Source organism: Pocillopora verrucosa, chromosome 7 (genome assembly GCF_036669915.1).
Source record: "Pocillopora verrucosa isolate sample1 chromosome 7, ASM3666991v2, whole genome shotgun sequence".
NCBI classification, from domain to species: Eukaryota; Metazoa; Cnidaria; class Anthozoa; order Scleractinia; family Pocilloporidae; genus Pocillopora; species Pocillopora verrucosa.
In genome coordinates, this window is record NC_089318.1 from 24,072,059 (window position 1) to 24,092,515 (window position 20,457).

General features: G+C 37.1%; 3 protein-coding genes and 1 pseudogene across 4 annotated transcripts; 3 read left to right on the forward strand and 1 right to left on the reverse strand.

The window, feature by feature from the left end:
* Positions 1–50: 50 nt before the first annotated feature.
* LOC131792155 (radial spoke head protein 9 homolog) lies at positions 51–3,228 on the forward strand. Its single transcript, XM_059109528.2, has 6 exons — positions 51–345; positions 734–911; positions 1,279–1,408; positions 2,027–2,115; positions 2,378–2,438; positions 2,752–3,228. The coding sequence occupies exons 1-6, from the start codon at positions 119–121 to the stop codon at positions 2,910–2,912; spliced, it is 846 nt and encodes a 281-aa protein (XP_058965511.1). The 5' UTR covers positions 51–118; the 3' UTR covers positions 2,913–3,228.
* Positions 3,229–10,353: 7,125 nt separating this feature from the next.
* On the forward strand, positions 10,354–12,542 carry LOC131792039 (tetratricopeptide repeat protein 28-like; annotated as a pseudogene).
* Positions 12,543–12,574: 32 nt separating this feature from the next.
* Positions 12,575–14,499, forward strand: LOC136276808 (tetratricopeptide repeat protein 28-like). Its single transcript, XM_066170036.1, has 2 exons — positions 12,575–13,217; positions 13,281–14,499. The coding sequence occupies exons 1-2, from the start codon at positions 12,628–12,630 to the stop codon at positions 14,167–14,169; spliced, it is 1,479 nt and encodes a 492-aa protein (XP_066026133.1). The 5' UTR covers positions 12,575–12,627; the 3' UTR covers positions 14,170–14,499.
* Positions 14,500–14,971: 472 nt separating this feature from the next.
* Positions 14,972–20,391, reverse strand: LOC131792156 (uncharacterized). Of its 2 annotated transcripts, XR_010718167.1 has the most exons (7): positions 20,159–20,391; positions 19,632–19,729; positions 19,002–19,065; positions 18,669–18,728; positions 16,198–17,671; positions 15,649–15,771; positions 14,972–15,164 (listed from the first exon to the last, which is right to left on the reverse strand). XR_010718167.1 is itself a non-coding variant. In XM_059109529.2 (5 exons), the coding sequence occupies exons 1-5, from the start codon at positions 20,385–20,387 to the stop codon at positions 17,604–17,606; spliced, it is 519 nt and encodes a 172-aa protein (XP_058965512.1). In that variant the 5' UTR covers positions 20,388–20,391; the 3' UTR covers positions 15,977–17,603. The 2 variants fall into 2 exon arrangements, 1 of the variants encoding a protein (XP_058965512.1); XM_059109529.2 differs by lacking the exons at positions 14,972–15,164; positions 15,649–15,771 and having other exon boundaries at positions 15,977–17,671.
* Positions 20,392–20,457: the final 66 nt, after the last annotated feature.

The following is a 20,457-nucleotide window of genomic DNA, read 5'->3' on the forward strand; positions in this document are numbered from 1 at the left end:
GAAATCCAGCGGTTACACCCAAAACTACCATGACAACAGTGGCGCGCGTAACAAAATCACAGAGAAGCAGCCATAGTAGATTGGAGAAGGTGGTTGTGTCAAATTTTCTGCAAAAAACATGGACGCAGAAGGTCTTCATATGAACATAGACTATGTAGGAAGCAGTGGCATTATTCTAAGTACAGAGCAGAAAGCAGCTCTACAATCTTCGTTGGTTATTTTGAAAAGTAATTACAAGTTTCGTGTAGTGAAATTTTGGGGAAAGATCTTTGGAGTCAAAAGTGACTACTTCATTGTACAGGGAGTCGGTAAAGATGAACTGAAGGAACGAAAAACGCTCTACAGGTATCCAAAATAACTTATCGTGGGTAAAAATTTATTTTAGTTTTAAAGTCAACATGTCTTAAAAAGTGTATAGTTGTGAACTGATCTTCAAAATTGAGATTAATTGCATACTCAATGTATGTCCTTACTGCCCCTGTGCCCGCTGGTATACAGGGAAGCAGAAGAAGTACAATTCGCTTAATTCTAACAGCTGAACATTTTGTTCGGCCACTGTAAACAATATTTAGCATTCTCACACGTTTAATTGTTATTTAGTCAACCTCTTTTAAGTTGAAAACTTCACAATTTACTAATGGACACCAAAATAGCCAGGCTATTGAGGATGCACACTTGCGATCCATCCTGGATTAACGATAAATAACTGTGTTACTTATGGTGTTTTCCACAGTCTGGACTGTGTACACTGGGGCTTACTGCCAGTGGTGACAGAGAGCATGAGACATAACTGCTCATTTGTAAAAGGACGCTTCACAGGAGATCCATCATATGAATATGAACACACAGAGACAAAGAAAGCAGAAGGTGCAGATGGTGAAAAATTGGATGGAGCAGAGGAGGAAAACATTGTAAGTTAAGGTTTTATGATGAACAGAAAATTTAATAGGGGTACAAACCTTCAAATTTTGTTGATGTTGGAGTGTCACTTTTTTCCTAGGGCTTGAAACACAGTTAAGTGCTAGTTTAAGAAAATGTTCCACATTACATTTAATAAGTAGTGGGAAGGGCCAAGAATGAATCCAGTAGGGCCAAGAAAGCTTATTCTCATGCATGAAAAGGAATAATAATCATGCCTAATAATCATGCCCATCTTTATGAAAGGGGTTAATGGAACCAGAATGTGCTGTGGTTGTACAGTCAGGCTTCTTAGCTTGTGTGCAAAATGTTACTTTGTGTTGAGGATATTTTTAATATGTTATTCCGTCAATTTTTTAGATTATGATTAAAGAAGAGGACAGGCTGGCAACAACTATTGAAGCTATTGATTATGATGTCAGAATAGTACCCAGGGGAGCTTACTATCGAACAGCTCTTGGCACAGTTGAACCAAACAGAAGCTTTGAAGGTGAGAAGAAGGAGTAAACCACTTGGATACAATTAAATGCTACTTTACTGTTTAAGCTCAGATGCCTCATAATACCTCCTGCAACAATGATTTTGTGCATGGAAGCCTTTAGACAATTCTTTGTGTCATTGTGGTATAATTGCTGTTACTGTCTTTGCAAGTATATTAGGTTCTCAGTTAGATGAGCAAATGGAGTTCTAGGTAGTCTTTATTGCTTTCCTAGTGAAGGACCTTCACATATCATTTTCTTTGCTTAAGTGTTAATACATATTAATAAGAATTTTTAGGGGACACAAGTCAATTAACTCTTGAAAAGAAGTTTTATAAATTGGAGACTGTGTATGTTTGGCAAGTCTGGATACATGAAACTCTTCTTTTACCTTGGATTTAAATCAAAGATGCCTCAGGGTCATAAGGCCTTCCTTTAGTATTGGATTACTTGTTAGTTTTAAAGATGGCACCTTTTTCTTGACAGTCAGAGCTTGGTTGAGGTATTCAATATAATCATTTGATAAATGGTACTTTTATTTTAAAAAAGGGTGGAGACCCATTCTTTTTTCTCTTCTTTTGAAAGTAAGGATAACTGATCCTAATTTTTCTAAATATGAATTGACCCAGGTTTGTCAGTGGCAGATTCAGGCAAGCTCTCCAGTTACTTCCATTTCCGAGAGCCATTTCTACTCACCCAGAAGACTCTTCTTCAAAAGGTTTGAATCAATATTTATAACAATGACATTAACACCTGAATGACAAATAACTTTTTTTGTGGGTGCTTTTTAATGTAGCAAAGTAAAATTTGTGAAAGCATTGATTAATTGTAATTAATTTGCACATGATTACTTACAGTGAAGCTTGTTCATACATTCTTACATGGAAAGAAATCAGAGGTCAATTATTCAAATATTGATATCATTAGTTTTTTCAATAATCCACCTGTCTATTAAAGTGAGGTTGATTTTTTTCTTGTAGGCTGAATTGGATAAAGCTATTGACTTCCTTGATCCAATTGATACTGATGTACCAAAAGGAGGTAAGTCTTAACTCTGGAGTAACCCCGGCTTGTAATTTTCAGGACCTTCTAATGGCTGCCCTTTTATATTATATTCCCTTTTATATTAGTTGATTGATTAGTATCAAAATCAATCAAGTATTATCTATTTTTGTTGACTTTTGAAATTATTGACATGTTACACATGGTCTGGTACAGTTTTTTTAGTAAAAAAAGAACTTCTGGAAACTTGGATATACACAACTTTCTCTGAACTGCTTACCCTGAAAATGACCAGAATTATTTGCCTTTTCTATTTAATACTTACATTAGTGTTGGTTTGTGTCCTCTCCAGGCTCATGGAGTATCCAGTTTGAGCGTGGGAGTGGCTTGGTTACCCTGCGCAGCCTACATTGGTTAGGCTTTGCTTTCTATCATGTACCAGGCACACGAAAGTATGGATCAGTGTATGTTGGTGTTGGCACCAAAAATCTGGATCTTCCTTTTATGCTGTGAAGGGACACCTTCATGCACAAGTTTTATGTATTATAGTGTATTTAATGATATTCACACACAAATAGTAAGAACAACTCGAGTGCAGTTGTAATATTATTGTATTCATCAACACTTTGTGCTTTTTGAAACCAGTAAATATTTTTTGCAATCATTGAGGCAAAGAAAGAAGAAAGCATCTTTACATGTTGTGCCATCATTTTTATTTGAGTCATCTAAAAGCTTTTCAGGTATTTCAGTCATGCAGAACCCATACAAAAAAAATTTAAATGAATTTGTTGTTATTTGAATGACATTTTACCAAATAAACATACTATTATCCTTACGTTGTTTGCAAAGATTGATGAAATCACTGCTTATAAGTGAGTCTGTTGTCATGTAAAAAACAGAATAAACATAGTATTCTGCTTCCATTTTTTCTTGGAGAATATTTCCATGAGGCAAAAAAATAGGTCAGCAGGTCTTTCTGAGGACTTCTCTTTTACCACCAGAGTAAGACTGGGCTTGTCAATTGTGAAAAACATGATTCTGATAAGAAATCGTATTCAGCTGGATGCTGATCCCAAAGTGACCAGTGACTCGAGTTTGTGATTGACTTGTGACTTTATTCCTGAGCCTGCTTCTGGCTTTCCAGCTCTCTTATCAGTATTGGTGACAGTTTAGGAAGAACCCCTGCAAATAAAACATATTTCATGCTGTTATTTTAAAATCATTATAATAAACATTACCTTCAATCATTTGAAATGCAAGTTACACATAAAAACGTTGTCTTTCTTGAAAGGAGTTCATAAAATCTGTATTTGAAAGCAATTTTACAGCCAGGGTTCTATGAAATAAATCCTTCGATTGGCACTAAGAGGATTCTCATTTCAAATTCAGGGGTGAGGCCAGTTGTTCAAGGGGGCACTCAAGTTAGGAAAGTCATCTATCTAATGACTTTTTTCCAAAATGTTCACCCATATTTTTGTAGAGTGTACAACATGCAATATCTGCAGTTAATGAATAACCATATACCAAGCTGATACTAATGTTTTTAATACCCAACACAGGGCATTTGTACCAGTAGCTATTTTTTCAAACCTAATGAAAAGTCAAGTTCTAAACTGGCGAGTATAACAGTACAAATATGCACTTATCTGGTTCAAACATTATTTTTCAGTGGAAATAGGAATAGGGAAGGGGGATTTTTTTGAGGGGGGGGGGTGCCTATTGAATAGGGGTACTGATTTACAGGTTGGTGCTAATTCCAGGATTTATGGTGCAAGATATATGTATTTGGCTGTATGATTTACAGAGGAGCATACAAAATTGTTATTGATTTTCTGTGTTTAGGATGGCCATGAAAGATCTCAACGACATTTAACAATTATTCCATGAGCACATGTTGGATATAAAAATGTAAATATCCAACGAGATGCATAGCACTAAGTTGGCTATAACCCATCTTGCATCCAACAATGTGCAGATGGAATAATTGTTTTATTCAATTCTGCACCTTACATTATAATGCTATGGGAGCTTAATGAATTTGTTCCAACACTAAAATTTAGAAACATGGGTGAATTTGTTTGTTTGAGTGATTCCATACATCGGAAGTTTTCTAAGGTTTTCCTGATCAGTCTCATCAACTGTCCAAATTTGAGCGTGACTGACATTTTCAATGATTCAGAATCACCATGAGGTGTGCTATATTTCCACTCTAATTTGAAGTGTAAAATTGTTAAGTCTCTCTCACCTATATCAGTCAATCTGTAATTAATTGCTTGATCAAAGCGTCCATTTTTAGCTCAAAAGAAAGAAAAAACGGGTGGTTTTGGGCTGGTGTCCTCGGTAAGCGTTCTTTATGATATCACGCGATACTCCCACTAAGAGAAGCTTTTATTTAGTAGAAGCGTTTCTATGAAAACTCTTTGAACTGAACATATTATTTTCACTCTATCGCCCGATTGGGACTAGCGGTAAGCAGTTAAAACATTACGGTTGACGAAGAGAACACATCGTGGCAAAAGTGGTAACACTTTGTGCATTTCACAACAATGAAGAGCTATAACCCCTGTCTGTTCCAATCTTTATATGGAAGTAGATGGTTAATGGCCTTGCAAACGACGTCAAATTTTATATCAATCTTTTTTTTTTTTACATAGACTAACGAGGTAGGGGATTTTAAAAAAAAAACGTACCCACCAATAGTGATGTTGAAACACGAAGTTTCAGTCTGGATGTAGCCCCGCACGCAATTTTTTTAAATAACTGATTGTATTAGAATGTTTTTGGTGTTGACAGGTATTATAGTGAGAAACTGAGAGAAAGATTATTGAAAACATCCCTTGAAATGAAATGTATTTGTTATTTCAATGTGACAGTCAAGGTGTCATTATGAAAACAATTCAACCATAACTGAATTCCAACTATTTTCAGTGTACATTTTGAAGCAAATGAATGGTTGCTTGTCGTTGAATTATGTGTTTAAAATTACGTGATGGTGCCTTTAATTGGCTCTCGTCATAATATGAGATCGTGTACAAAATTCGGTTGTTTTTCGATCATTACGTTCATGTTGACAGCAACTTCTGAGAAAAAAACTGAAATTTAGGGTTAGGGTTAGGGTTATTTCCCTAAATAAGAAGACGAACGAATTTTTAGAAATGAAATCACGTATTTCACTTTTTAAAATGGATATGTCACGCTAATCATACGGCCAGCATATCTCAACAAACCGAAATTCCACTTTTAATAAGAAGTTCTGAGGTCGAAATGTTCTGTTCTTTGTATTATTTTTGTTTTGTTTGTTCTTGTGAAAAAGATGGTTGTTTCAGTTTGCTTGTGGGGTTGGGTTGTGGAGGATACTGTAACAGCTTACGAAAAGTTTCAACATTCCACGTTTCTTCCTTCGAGCAAGAAATTTAAATTTCCATTTTCTGGAAATTTTACCCGCGTTATTCAGTTTTCGTAGTGATCAAACCACGTCCCATTGAATTCTCAGGTTAATTAAGGCCTGGGTCACCCTGTCTTTAACCCATATTTTCACAAAATTGAGAATAACTTAGCTATTTTGCGAGGGATTTTTCTCATACTTGGCAGAAATGTGTATCACTACCACCTCTCTCGGACTGAATTGTGGCAGCGTAATATGATACTCTCAACAGCCAAAAATAGTTAATTTAGGCGCCAAATTGGTCGGTTGCTTTCTTGAGCAAATTCCCACCACTAAACACATGGCAAATCAAAATGCAGTTATCGCTATGAATATTTGAGACGTTTTTCATTGTTTTCCCACTTGGAATGGCTGCCAAAAAAAGAGAGATGTGCTAGGCAGATTAAATCAAGTTTTGTCGCTGCGAGTGCTTCCTCTATCATGGTTTTCGCCCGAAAAAATCTTAGCCTTTACCTGGTTCCAACCGCTATCAACGAAAGTAATCCCACAGGTTCCTATTTATTTGGAAAAAAGACAAATTAAAACTGTTTAAGAGGTGGGAATTTTGAAAACTCGCAGTCACGTAATTCAACTTAGTGTCCGCCATTTTGACACGCGAGTCACGCGAGTGTTCAGAAGCAATAATTTACCAAATACTAATTGGAGCAATCTCAGAAGGAACACAGGCAAACTTTGTATACTTTTGATGATATTTATTTCTTTTTCTCGTTTTCTGAGGTCGATTGCATCTCTGTAAATCCAGGGTTAGATCGCCTTTGACAGTTCTAATAAAACACAATTGCAAATTTGGGCGGTAAGAATAGAGAACGTTTGTAATTTTATCCCAAGTAGTATCATATAACGAGACTGAATTACAATTTTGGCGCAAAACTTGAAAGTTATCGCACTGATTCCTTGAAACTCTTCAAGGTTTTGTTCCCTAACAACGGTACTACTCGATAACGAGCTAAGTGTATTCGTGCGAAACGAAAATGTCTGTCATTTTTAATTGTGGATTTGCAAGAGTTGCTGTAAAGGAGAGCTTTCGTAAGGTTGGAAGTGCTTCGGTTGAAACTAGCCCTAGTGAAAAGTAGAAGAACTATCTTGCAGCGTTCGAGGGTGACAGTCAGGAAGTCTTTGCGGTCGAACGTTCCACCTACGTCAAGAAATCCAAAGCAATTTACAGCTCTTTCCGAAAGATGAACTCAAAAGCCAGGGCCCAGTACCAAGACACGTTTTCAATGGTAAACTGGAAAGCTCTTAATACAGCGCAGAAGAAACAGCACACACTGTCAAATTGTGGAGGTTGTAAAGTGCACTATTATGCCATCCATAATTTTTTCCCTAGTGGAGAAACTTTCAAAACCCGAAAACTTTTAAAAGAGGCCCTTATTGAAAGTGGGGTGAAGACACAAAGTAAAGTGAAACCAACGCAAAAAGCCATTAAAACTGCTGTAAAACACATTTATTCAAAAGTGAATGGCCACTTTGAGAAAATATTTAAAATAAGCTTTGCTGAAGCACAAACAAAAGTGAAGGAACTTCAGCTCCAAAAAAAGAAAGACGCAATTGAGAAAAAGCGGCAGCGTCGAGGGAGAGCACGCCAAGAAAAAAATAAAATCCAATGCTAATATCTAGTCCATCTGGAGGAGGAGTAATGTTTCTAGTTACTTTGCCGTAATTTGCATGCCAAACAATGAGATCAACAATCTTCACCTTTACTTGTGTTGCAATCTAGCATTTATTTAAGCACACTCTCTATAATATATTTGCCTTCATTTTCCGGTTTTTAAAAAGGAATGCAAGTACCAAATAATCCACTGTAAACTTAATCAATCATACTGAACTTCTTACAACCAATGGAGAGAATATAATACTGGGAGAAGGATCCTATGGTCAATGCCTTCTGAGACAGTACACACGATTTGATATAAAGGTTGTGGAAAAACAGTCTCTGATGCAGGACACCACAGAGATAATGAAGGAGGCTCACATTATGCAGGCACTCGCACCTAAAAATATCCCAACCATAATAGGTGTGCAGCTTCAAAAGCAGCCCATTCCCTTAATAATGGAGTTTAAAGGAGAAGACAATACATCTGTAACAATAAGCAAACTATTGTCTTGTCAGAAAAACAGTGCAACAATACAGAATGTGCAAAGCTCACTCATAACAAATGACTGGTTAATTATTTCACATGATTTGACAGAAGCCCTTTCACATATTCACACAAAAGGCTTTCTTCACTGTGATTTGAAGGCTAATAATTTTCTTGTGAGTAACAAACATGGCTACATCATCGATTTTGGAAAAGCATGTGACAGCTCCTTTCCTCCTGCAAATAATTAATGAAACCAGTGATATTTTTTCCCTTGGTAAAATTCTCTTCAAAGTAGGTGTTAAGCAAAACATTCCACTTTTGGTTTCCATGGCTCAAGAATGTTTGGATGCCAGCCCTGTAAGAAGACCAACAACAACAGGCATTATGGCAACACTGGCTTCCATAATATCTCACTGAATACTATAAGCTTAAGCAGGGGTTTCACGGGCCTGACACTGGGCAAATTGACTGGCTGGGAACATAATTTTTCCTGCATGTTGTGACTGACATAAATCAGAATCAAAACATATTTTGCCTGCTTCCTTGTACATTTCCCGTCACCTCAAAATCTTAATGAAACCTCTGCTTAAGAAAGTAATAATTAGTATAGGTAATCACATGAGGCCAAGTACTATTAAGGATTAATTGCACGAGAGTTTTCAAAATTTTCCAAAATTGCCCGAGTCGCGAAGCAAAAAAGGGCAAAATTTATACGAAGGAAAATCACGCGCGCAGTCTATTTTTATCTGGGAAGCAACGGATTAGCAATGCAACGGATTAGCCAATCATTAACAGGTAATCATGCCCTCTCTTGATTACTAAAAATGCCCTCGATTAAGAAAAAAAAATGCCCTCTCTTTCAACCAATCAGCGCTCAGTAATTTTGCCCTTAATTGATAAACACTCTTATCAGGTAAAGTGACCCTAGCCATGTCACGGCAGGAGTCTTTTTATTGGGCTTTGCAAGGTTAAAATTACAATGTATGTGCATATCTTTAGCAAGTTTATGTGTGCTCTTGGTCTAAACTAATTTTGTACTTCTGCTTTACGAATTGTGAATGAATGTTAGAGGCTTCTAGATTGTCGGATTCACCAGCGAAGATGGGAAAAACCAATGCAAAGCCGACACTTCAAAATGGCAGATGCCGTTCACGAACTACGCGATCTTGATTCCAAGTAACTATGGTTACTCGCGCAGTCCACGCGAATTCCGCGAACCGCGAACCTTGCTGGGGGGGCACTGGAGGCGAAAATCATTTTTGACTTAGGCCTTAATTAACCTGAGTTTGTCTTTCGCTCCATCACGACAATTGAAAGTGAAGGGAACTGTTACATTTCTATCCGTAAAAAACACATGACTCGCCGGTGTAAAACTTGATTCTTTTGTTCAGTAAGTTTCCTAGTTCTATTATGTTCCCCAGTTTCTATTTTATATATGAACATTTTCTGGTTGTAGTTGCAGGAGAGCGAGAATTGTAAGGCCGAAATTCTTAAACTTGAACTTGAAGATCTTGAAATACTACAAATTGTGCAATGCAAAAGCTGGAGCCAGTAATAAACATGAAAGAACACGTTTTATAATAAAATCATTACAATCGTATCAGGAAACGCTTTCGGTAAGAAACTGAAATTATGGTATGAAAATAAGCCCATGCAAATAAGGAAAAATGTCTTTTTTAGACAAAACTAAGTCTTTTATTTTCCGACATCGACATTATAAAATGGTGATAACGCGAGAAGAAGCTGTATTGAATCTGTGACTGGTGGATTTATTGTTGACTGGTCCGAGTTACAATTCAGAGGAAGCAGCTCTCCGACCGGAGTTTTATTTCAAGGCATTCAGTTCTTGGTAAGTAATAACAGTTTTGATCGTTTCATGTTGTCCTTCAGAAGAATTTAAAAATGGTTGTAATAGGAGTTTCCAGTGAGGTTTTGAGCTACTGTAAAAATTAAAAAAAATGATGACAAAATATTAAAAAAGGTTTCGAGCTTTCGACGATCCACGGCATGATCAGGACGTTTAAGGCTCCACTGGATACTTATATACCATATCATTTCACATTACGTTTCTATGTGAGAGCACCGATCGTAAGTAGACGAGTAGAATTTGACCGAATTAATTATTCACACCACACGTGATAACTGTAATTATAACATTATAATTAAATTAATAGTTTTATTTTGTATCCCTCCATCCTTATGATTTTTGTCAGTTCCGCTTTAACGATGCTGCCTCTCTTTGCAGTAATCGGAGTTTTCAAATTTTCAACAGCAGTTTCTACCCCCACGTTATTATCTTGAGTCATCTCAGACTAACGCTAGCCTCGCTGTAAGCCAATTTACAGGAAATTTATGGAAAAAACGTACTTACCATACTTTGTCATATTTTTACTCTTAGTTTTATACTAGATAAGAAGCACATTGAAACATGGCAGAAAAAAAATCTGACCTGCTAGAGCAACGAAAGCAAGATCTCGTCAATGCGAAACTCGATGGCGACGCAAGGAAAGAAATGTTCGCTTACAAAAATCTTGGCGAAGCGTGTATGGAGGTTGATCATACTAAAAGAGCGATAGATAACTTCATACACAGTTTAAGGATTGCCCAACAAGAACACGACAGAGCTTACGAAGGCAAAGTGTCCTGCGATCTTGGAGATGCTTATTATGAACTCGAAGATTATAAACAAGCCACGACACATTTTAATAAATGCCTTATCATCTACAAAGAGTTAAGCGATAGAGCTGGAGAGAAAAATGCAAACCACCATCTTGGCCACTGTTATATGTGCACGGCTAATTATAAAGAAGCCATAGCGCACTTTAACAAATTCCTTATTATTTCAGAAGAACTTGGAGACAGAGATGGAGAGATATGTGTACACCGCTGCCTTAGCCGTTGTTATTCTACCTTAAGCGACCATAAACAAGCCGTAGAACACTTGATCCAATGCCTTATTATTTGCAAAGAAATTGGAGACAGAGATAGAGAGGGAATTACAAACCACGGCCTTGGAAAATGCTATCAAGCACTCGGTGATTATAAACAAGCCGTAAAACACTTTAACAAATGCCTTATCATCTGCAAAGAGTTAAACGATAGAGCTGGAGAGAAAAATGCAAACCGCGATCTTGGCCACTGTTATATGCGCACGGCTAATTATAAAGAAGCCATAGCGCACTTTAACAAATTCCTTATTATTTCAGAAGAACTTGGAGACAGAGATGGAGAGACATGTGTACACCGCTGCCTTAGCCGTTGTTATTCTACCTTAAGCGACCATAAACAAGCCGTGGAACACTTGATCCAATGCCTTATTATTTGCAAAGAAATTGGAGACAGAGATGGAGAGGGATTTACAAACTACGACATTGGCGAATGCTATCAAGCACTCGGTGATTATAAACAAGCCGTAAAACACTTTAACAAATGCCTTATCATCTGCAAAGAGTTAAACGATAGAGCTGGAGAGAAAAATGCAAACCGCGATCTTGGCCACTGTTATATGCACACGGCTAATTATAAAGAAGCCATAGCGCACTTTAACAAATTCCTTATTATTTCAGAAGAACTTGGAGACAGAGATGGAGAGACATGTGTACACCGCTGCCTTAGCCGTTGTTATTCTACCTTAAGCGACCATAAACAAGCCGTGGAACACTTGATCAAATGCCTTATTATTTGCAAAGAAATTGGAGACAGAGATAGAGAGGGAATTACAAACCACGGCCTTGGAAAATGCTATCAAGCACTCGGTGATTATAAACAAGCCGTAAAACACTTTAACAAATGCCTTATCATCTGCAAAGAGTTAAGCGATAGAGCTGGAGAGGAAAGTGCAAACCACAACCTTGGCCATTGCTATCAAGCACTCAGTGATCATAAACAAGCCGTGAAACACTTTAACGAGAACCTTATTATCTCGAAAGAACTAAGAGACCGAGATGGAGAGAAAAGTGCAAACCACAACCTTGGCGATTGCTATCAAGCACTCAGAGATTATGAACAAGCTGTAAAACACTTAAACAAATGCCTTATTATCTCTAAGGAACTAGGAGACCGAGATGGAGAGCAACTTTTAAACCACAACATTGGCCGATGCTATTATGAACTCAAAGATTACAAACAAGCCATAGAGAGGGCGGAGCAAAGTTTGATCACTGCCAGAAACACTGGGAATAGAGTTGGAGAAGGAAGAGCTAAATTGCTCCTTGGCGATATTTATCTATCTCTTGAAGATTGTGAAAAAGCAGTGGAGTGCTACATGCAACAACTTTACATCGCCAAAGACGCACGGGACCTCGATTGTGAACTAGAAGCTTACGACAAACTTGGGTTCGTTTATAACAGGCTTGGTAAGTTCAGCACAGCCAAAACGTACTATGACGAAGAATTTGCTATTGCTAAAGAATTCCAGAATAGGAAGGCGGAGGCAAGGTCCTATCTCGGTTTTTGCTCGGCTCATCTAAAGCTAGGAAATTTTATGAAAGCCATCGAATTATTTGGCCAATTTCTGAACATTTATAAAGAAGAGGAGGTAGGAGGGCCAGAAGGATGTGTCTACCACCAGTTGGGTGATGCGTATAGGCGACTCAAGAATTTCAAGGAAGCCACTAACCACTGTATGAAAAGTCTTGCCCTTGCAAAAGAAGAAGGAAACAAAGATTGCGAGAGGACGTCGTATCATATCCTTGGCCATACTATGGAAGACTTAGGTTTCCTACATGAAGCTCTGGATCATCAGCGGTCCGCTGTAAAGATCATAAATGATGCGAGGGACATTATCAAGGTTGAAGATGCTCACAAAATATGCTTCCGAAATGCTCGACAGTGTGTGTATGATTCCCTGTGCAGAACTTTGCTAAAACTTTCAAACTTTGGCGAGGCTTTGTGTGTTCTTGATCAAGGAAGAGCACAAGTCTTACAAGATTACATGAAACAAAAATATCAGATGGAATTTCCTCCGCCAAGGACATTAGAGCCTGACGTAGCACCTTTGGTTTCCACACAAACAATTTTCATTTCACTTGTAAAAGAGACGATTAATATATGGCTGGTCAGTAACGGGAACGATGTTCAGTTTCGACAAAACGGAGCAAATCACGATTACAAGTTCGGCAATAATCCCTGTCCCTGTTGTTTAAAATGTTTGAAAAAAGCAGCTTTCAAAGAAAATGAGTTTGCTGCTCGAGTTATCTGCGAGGATCGTTCTATGGATGCGTGGGAGCAAGACGAAGACTCTTGTCATGAAATGTCAGCGTTACTGTCCAAGGACAGCTTTCGTCTGGATGTGCCTCGAGAGGAATCGCCACTGGACAAAGAAACTCGTCACGAAATGTTGAAGTCACCACAAAGTCAGAGGAATTCCTTGCGGCTGTTGTATGATGCTGTTATTGGTCCCATCGCGAACGAGTTGAAAGGTGATGAATTACTCATTATTCCCGATGGTCTACTAGGTCTGATTCCCTTTGCTGCCTTCGTCGACAAAGATTCCAAGTACCTCAGTGAATCGTTTAAGATTCGCATTGCTCCGTCACTGACCAGTTTGAAACTAATCAACGATTGTCCTGAAAACTACCATTGCAAGAGTGGGGCGCTGCTTGTGGGTAATCCATGTTTCGAGGAGATAAAAGATCTCCTTGGAATACCTTGGTTACAGCCATTGCCTCACGCGGAAAAGGAAGTGCAAATGATCGGAGAAATTATTAATGCCACACCACTCGTCGGAAAGGACGCGACTAAAGACGAAGTATTGAAACGCATTGCTTCTGTCGCTTTGGTCCACATCGCAACGCATGGAAGCGCGGAGACAGGTGACATTTGTTTGGCCCCAAATCCTTCAAGGAAGTACCGGAAACCGGAGAAGGAAGACTGCATGCTAAAAATGTCAGATATCAAAGCTCTGAAGCTCCGAGCAAGACTTGTCGTGCTTAGCTGTTGTCACAGTGGTCGAGGGAAAGTTTCTGCCGAAGGCGTGGTCAGTATTGCATGGGCTCTCTTGGCTTCTGGTGTCCGCTCGGTTCTGGCGACACTCTGGGCAATTGGTGACGAGGCCACAATGGAGTTCATGAAAACATTCTATAAACATCTCAGGGATGGCGACAATGCTAGTACGGCTCTCCATAAAGCTATGAAATGCCTGAGAGAATCTGAGAAGTTTAGTGCTCCAAAGAACTGGGCTCCATTTGTGATTATTGGTGACGACGTTACGCTTGAATTTGAAGAAGAGAACGAACAATGCTGAAGAAATGAGAACAGTGTTCGTCACTTGATCATTTACACATGGATTGACTTTTCTATGTAGACAAGTTCAAGGCGCTGGTTTAGAGCGCAATTTGCGATCCTTGTACAATTTTATTCTGTGATTTTTTTCAAACAAGTATGTCGTGAAAATCCCTAGTATCAAGATGAGCTTTTAGTACCTGAACATTTTAATTTTCGAGTTGAACACCAGTGATTGCGTAGCAAAAAGGTGAACATTGATACAACTAGTTGATGTAGCTTCAAAAAAAAAGTAGTAGTAGTAGCGAAAAAAACGGCGCTCAAAAGCAAACCTTTCGCTACCTTTTGCTTGTTGTAAATAAGGATAAAAATATTTTGGTCAAATGTTTCTTGCGCATCATAATTAAGTTCCCTCGTAGTTCGAGTTTGCATGAATGTACGATAATGAGTTTGAAACAAAGGAAAATAAACAAGTTTGTAAAAGAAAAAACTGCCATTAAGTTGTTCTGATGGGAAATTCTCAGCTAAAAATCTCAAATGGTCATGCAGTGTTTCTGAAAAAAATAAAGAACTAATTCACGGAAACTGTTAAAAATTGAAGGATAACTAAAACAAGTAAACTGCGATGGCATAAAATTTAATGGATCTCTTGGTTAAAAGGAATTAAACGAGAGATGATCCAGCTTGTAAATCCTGCCTTGAGTGTCTGAGTTCTCAGTTTCTCGTCGATGTAAATCTTTTCCATCCTTAGCTTAGCCCTTTACGACAAATAGGAACTTAAATGTAAAACTCACCCAACCACAAGAAACCGGAATATTTTATTATGCTTAAAATAAAAAATTTTTTGCAAAGTCATACAAGCTACGGTTACTGTACAAATTCTACAAAAGATGGTTATTGTCTCCTTCGAAGTAGAAGAAGAATTCCAAACAGGAGGGCAAGTCCTGTCATTGCATAAATATCCCAGTCATCGCCAATAAATTTGGTAAACTTTGACAAGTTCAATAATCCGTAATTCTAAAAAAAAATCGATAGAAATGGAAAACTATGGAAAGAGACGTTCATTTGAAGATCTGAAAGATTAGTCTGGGCCAGTCGATCACGATCTCTTCGTAATAATGGTTGGCTGTGCCAGGCTCTCTTGGTCAGAGGAGACAAGCAATGTAGCAGGGGAATAACGCTTGACGGTTGTCATGGGAAACAAAAGCGAAAACTTGAGTCCACTATAACTATCCTATTTTTCCTCTCGACATTCCGTCCACTTTCCGCCCGTTTTAGGGCTATTCTGTGATCTTTTGAACGATGTATATTAACACCTCTAGTACATTTTACATCTTTCAATTCTGTTCAATCTATTTTTAAAAGTATCAGCGAGAAGCTTAGCGAAAGCTATCAATGCCGGTAACTTTGTAGAAAATATTTCTCTACGTGAAAAAGCGAAATTCTGAAAACAGATGTGGGAGGTGAATTTAAAGCTTTTAGGAGCAATTTCCTCTGATACCTCTTGAATCCATTCCCAAGTAAAAAACACGCCTATCTTCAACAGAGCTAGTGAGACTGGGGCCTGGGCATCAGGGCTGGTCTGAGCTGCCATGTCGCTAAACCTTTTGGCAAGATGAATGTCCTGACGGAAAAAATTCTCACTCAAGTTATTGATATTTTACAAATAATTTAGACCCTTTAGTTACATACCTTTTCAATCTTTAAATTTCCAGTAGTGAGTAACATAAAGTGGTCTGAATTTCATTGTATGGTGGGTTTAAATTAACCTCAGGGAGAGCATAAATTTTAACAAACTGGAAGCTTATTGGCTCAAGTTTTGAAGATTTGAGTTCAAACCCAAACTTGCAAAGTTACAGGAATTTTGGATGCTTCTCATGAACTTCAGCTGTATGCTTAAGAGATGGGTTTTGAAATAATGTAACCTTCATTAAATCAGGATATTTCTTGCTCTTCTGCTCTGGGAAAAATCCTTCTCTACAACCTTCCATGACCAACATTCAATTTCCATGTCACTTTAAGTGTTCCATCAGAAATAACGTTGCTTTACCTGTCTCATACCCAATCCTCTCTTGTGCATGTAGCCCAGATTAAACATTACCTATGCACTATGTTGCTGTTCAGAAGCAACTGTAGTGGATTGCTGCTGTTTCATAGTCAATATCTGTTCCAAATCCATAGTAATGATAATCACCAACTTTCACTCTTGCTGCAGTGTTTCCTTTCAATGACAATGAAGAAAAAAAAGATCAGACGTTGATTATTCAAACATTGATACCATTAGTTTCTTCAATAATCCACCTGTCTATTAAAGTGAAGTTGATTTATTTTCTTGTAGGCTGAATTGGATAAAGCTATTGACTTCCTTGATCCAATTGATACTGATGTACCAAAGGAAGGCAAATCTTACTTCTGGAGTAATCCTGGCTTTTAATTTTTGGGATCTTCTGATGGCTGTTCCAAATTAGCTGATTGATTGTTATCAAAATCAATCAACTATTATCTATTTTTGTTGACTTTTAAAATTATCAACATGTTACACATGGTCCTGTATGTTTGTTTAGGAAAGAAAGACCTTCTGGATATACACAACTTTCTCTGAACCTCTTACTTTAAAAATGACAAGAATTATTTGCCTTCTCTATTTAATATTTAATAATATTTAGTACTGTTGGTTGGTGTCCTCTCCAGGCTCATGGAGTATCCAGTTTGAGCGTGAGAGTGGCTTGGTTACCCTGCACAGCCTACACTGGTTAGGCTTTGCTTTCTATCATGTACCAGGCACACGAAAGTATGGATCAGTGTATGTTGGTGTCGGCACCAAAAATCTGGATCTTCCTTTTATGCTGTGAAGGGACAACTTCATGCACAAGTTTTATGTATTATAGTGTATTTAACGATATTTACACACAAATAGTAAGAACAACTTGAGGGCAGTTTTAATATTATTGCATTTATCAACACTCTGTTTTTTTTTAAACCAATAAATATTTTTTGTACTCATTGAGGCGAAGAAAGAAGAAAGCATCTTTTAATGTTGTGCTATCATTTTTATTTGAGTCATCTAAAAGCTTGTCAGGTATTTCAGTCATGCAGAACCCATACAAAAAAATTAAAATGAATTTGTTGTTATTTGAATGACATTTTACCAAATAAACATATTATTATGCTTGTATTGTTTGCAAAGAGTGATGAAATCACTGCTTATAAATGAGTTTGTTGTCATTTCAAAGACATAGTAAACATAGTATTCTGCTTCCATTTTTTCTTGGAGAATATTTCCATGAGGCAAAAAAATTGGGCAGCAGGTCTTTCTGAGGACTGAGGACTCTTTTACCACTAGAGTAAGACTGGGCTTGTCAATTGTGAAAAACATGATTCTGATAAGACATCGTATTCAGCTGGATGCTGATCCCAAAGTGACCAGTGACTCAAGTTTGTGATTGACTTGTGACTTTATTCCTGAGCCTGCTTCTGGCTTTCCAGCTCTCTTATCAGTATTGGTGACAGTTTAGGAAGAACCCCTGCAAATAAAACATGTTTCATGCTGTTATTTTAAAATCATCATTTGATAATAAACATTACCTTAAATCATTTGAAATGCAAGTTACACATAAAAACATTGTCTTCCTTGAAAGGAGTTCATAAAATCTGTATTTGAAAGCAATTTTACAGCCAGGGTTCTATAAAATTAACCCTTAGATTAGCACTATGAGGATTCTCATTTCAAATTCAGGGGAGAGGCCAATTATTCATGGGAACACTCAATTCAGTTAAGTCATTTATCTAATGACTTTTTTCCAAAATGTTTACCCATATTTTTTCTGTAGAGTGTACAACATGCAATATCCGCTGTTAATGAATCATCATATACCAAGCTGATCGTAATGTTTTAAATACCCAACACAGGGTATTTGCACCAGTAGCTGTTTTTCCAAACTTAATGAAAAATTATGTTCTAAATTGGTAAGTATAACAGTACAAATAAGCACTTATCTAGTTTAAACATTATTTTCAGTGAAAATAGGAATAGGGAAGTACAAGTTCTTGAAGGGAGGTGTGTTTTGAATAGGGGTGCTGATTTACAGGTTGGTGCTAATTCCAGGATTTTTGGTGCAAGATATATTTGGCTATAGGATTTACATTGGAGCATACAAAATTGTTATCAATTGCCTGTGTTTGGGACGATCTCAACAACATTTAGCAATTATTCCATGAGCACATGTTGGATATAAAAATGTAAATATCCAACAAGGTGCATAGCACTAAGTTGGCTATAACCCATCTTGTATCCAACAATGCACAGATGGAATAATTGTTTTATTTAATTCTGCACCTTACATTAATGCTATGGGAGCTTAATGAATTTGTTCTAACACTAAAATTTAGAAACGTGGGTGAATTTGTTTCTGTTTAAGGTGATTCCATGTATGAGCTGATAACCAGAGTCGAGTGAACCAATCAGAACACTAGAAATTCAATATCTGGAGTGAAAAATTTTATAATGAAGAATATTCTCACCAAGCCTTTGTGATATTCTGATAGCTTTCTCTAATTTCCTCTGCTGCTTTGAGCAAACACCTTTTGGAGAAAAACAGTATTTGTAACATTATATATTTACTTATTAATAAATTAATTGATGATTGTAAGGCTTAGACTAAAAGAAGTACAGATTAGACAGACAACAAAAGCAAATGAGAACCATTCCAAGCAAAAGAAATCAATAACAACATTGACTCTGGTTAATACATTTTGTTTACAAAACTTATAAAACCAGTTGAAGAAAAAAATATCTTTTGAAAGATAACTTTTTTATTCAGTTGATTTACCAAATTTGTATCAATAGTAACTTACCTGTCACTCTTCGATTAAGGATGTAACCTTTTGGAGACATGAACTGTGATAAGAATAATACATCCTATGGAGGTAACAAAATGAATTAAATTGAAGTCATTGTTATAATACAGTTTGCAGCTTAAAACTTCAAATTTTTGCTGATCCTTTACATTCAACATTATTTTGCCTTTCATCTACAGCCATAAAAAAAAAGAAATAGAATGGATGTTTGTTATAAATTAGGTCTTAGATCAAAATTGGATATGCTGTATTTATTCAATTGAGCACCCTGAGCACTTATTAAATTTTGGACCTCAAGAGAGTGCAGTTAATCAAGGTGGGCACTAACTCAGTTTTCACGATTTTCAGCAAGTAATAAGTTTGCTTTGCAACAAAACATTTAATAATGGGGGTAAGGAGGTGCTTATTTGAGGCTGGGCACCTATTAACTTTTCCTACCTATGAGGTGAGCACTTATTTAGGGTTAGACACTTTATCAAATAAATAAAGTATTCAAACTGGTTATATATGTAGCAAAATAATTTTTGTTTTATCAACTGAGTTGATAATGCAAATTGGCCACCATTAAGAGTTTCAAAACTGACATTTCAAGCATTAGCCCTGCCTGTGTAACAAAATTCAGAGTACTTTATAAGTGAAGGTAATGTTTCTTCTGCAGATTGGGCATCCAATGTTTTCATCATAATCCTTGATATTATCCACTGTGAGTTTGGATGCTCTTATACCTGAAACAATAAGTAGAAAACTAATTATTTAATAGTTCAGCACAACAATTAGAGCTAGTTAATCAACACTGCACTTATTGACTAAATCTTTGTGCTATCTGTGAATATTCTGATTGTAAAAGGACAGCTGTCTCCAAAAAAAAGAAAAAATGCATTCAGCAAAGAAGCGTGAGATCCAAGATGATAAAAAAAAAGATGATAAAAAAAAAAAAAGTAACTAATTCTGATGGCAGGTTCAAAAGGCATTTGTTTTTCAGCTTGATTCTGAGGGTGCATAAATAACATATAGTTCAACTATCAGCACACACAACTGCCATTTTTGATTCTCGCCGAACTCTCACTGATTCAAACCACGTGCCAATTTTTTCGACCGTTATTTTTTCTCTTTATGACTGTGTTAGAATTAATCATTATACGTCCCCGACTCACCATGCCAATGTTGTAAACTGAAACTTCTGACACCATTTTGTACCAAACTTGTTGATGCAGTTATTTCCCTTGAGTCGTTATTTCTGGTCAATTTTTTTGAAAAATTAACATAACTGGCATTTCTTACGCAACGATAGCCGAAAGAAACTGACGAACGAACGAAATTCAGTTCATTAAAAGCGACATAACCCAGAAACTTTGCATGCGAAAGAATCACTCGAGAAGCCATTTTGGAAACGACGAAAAGCCTGGGTAGTATTTGTTTGTTTGACCGCTGATTACAGTACTAGCAGTCACTC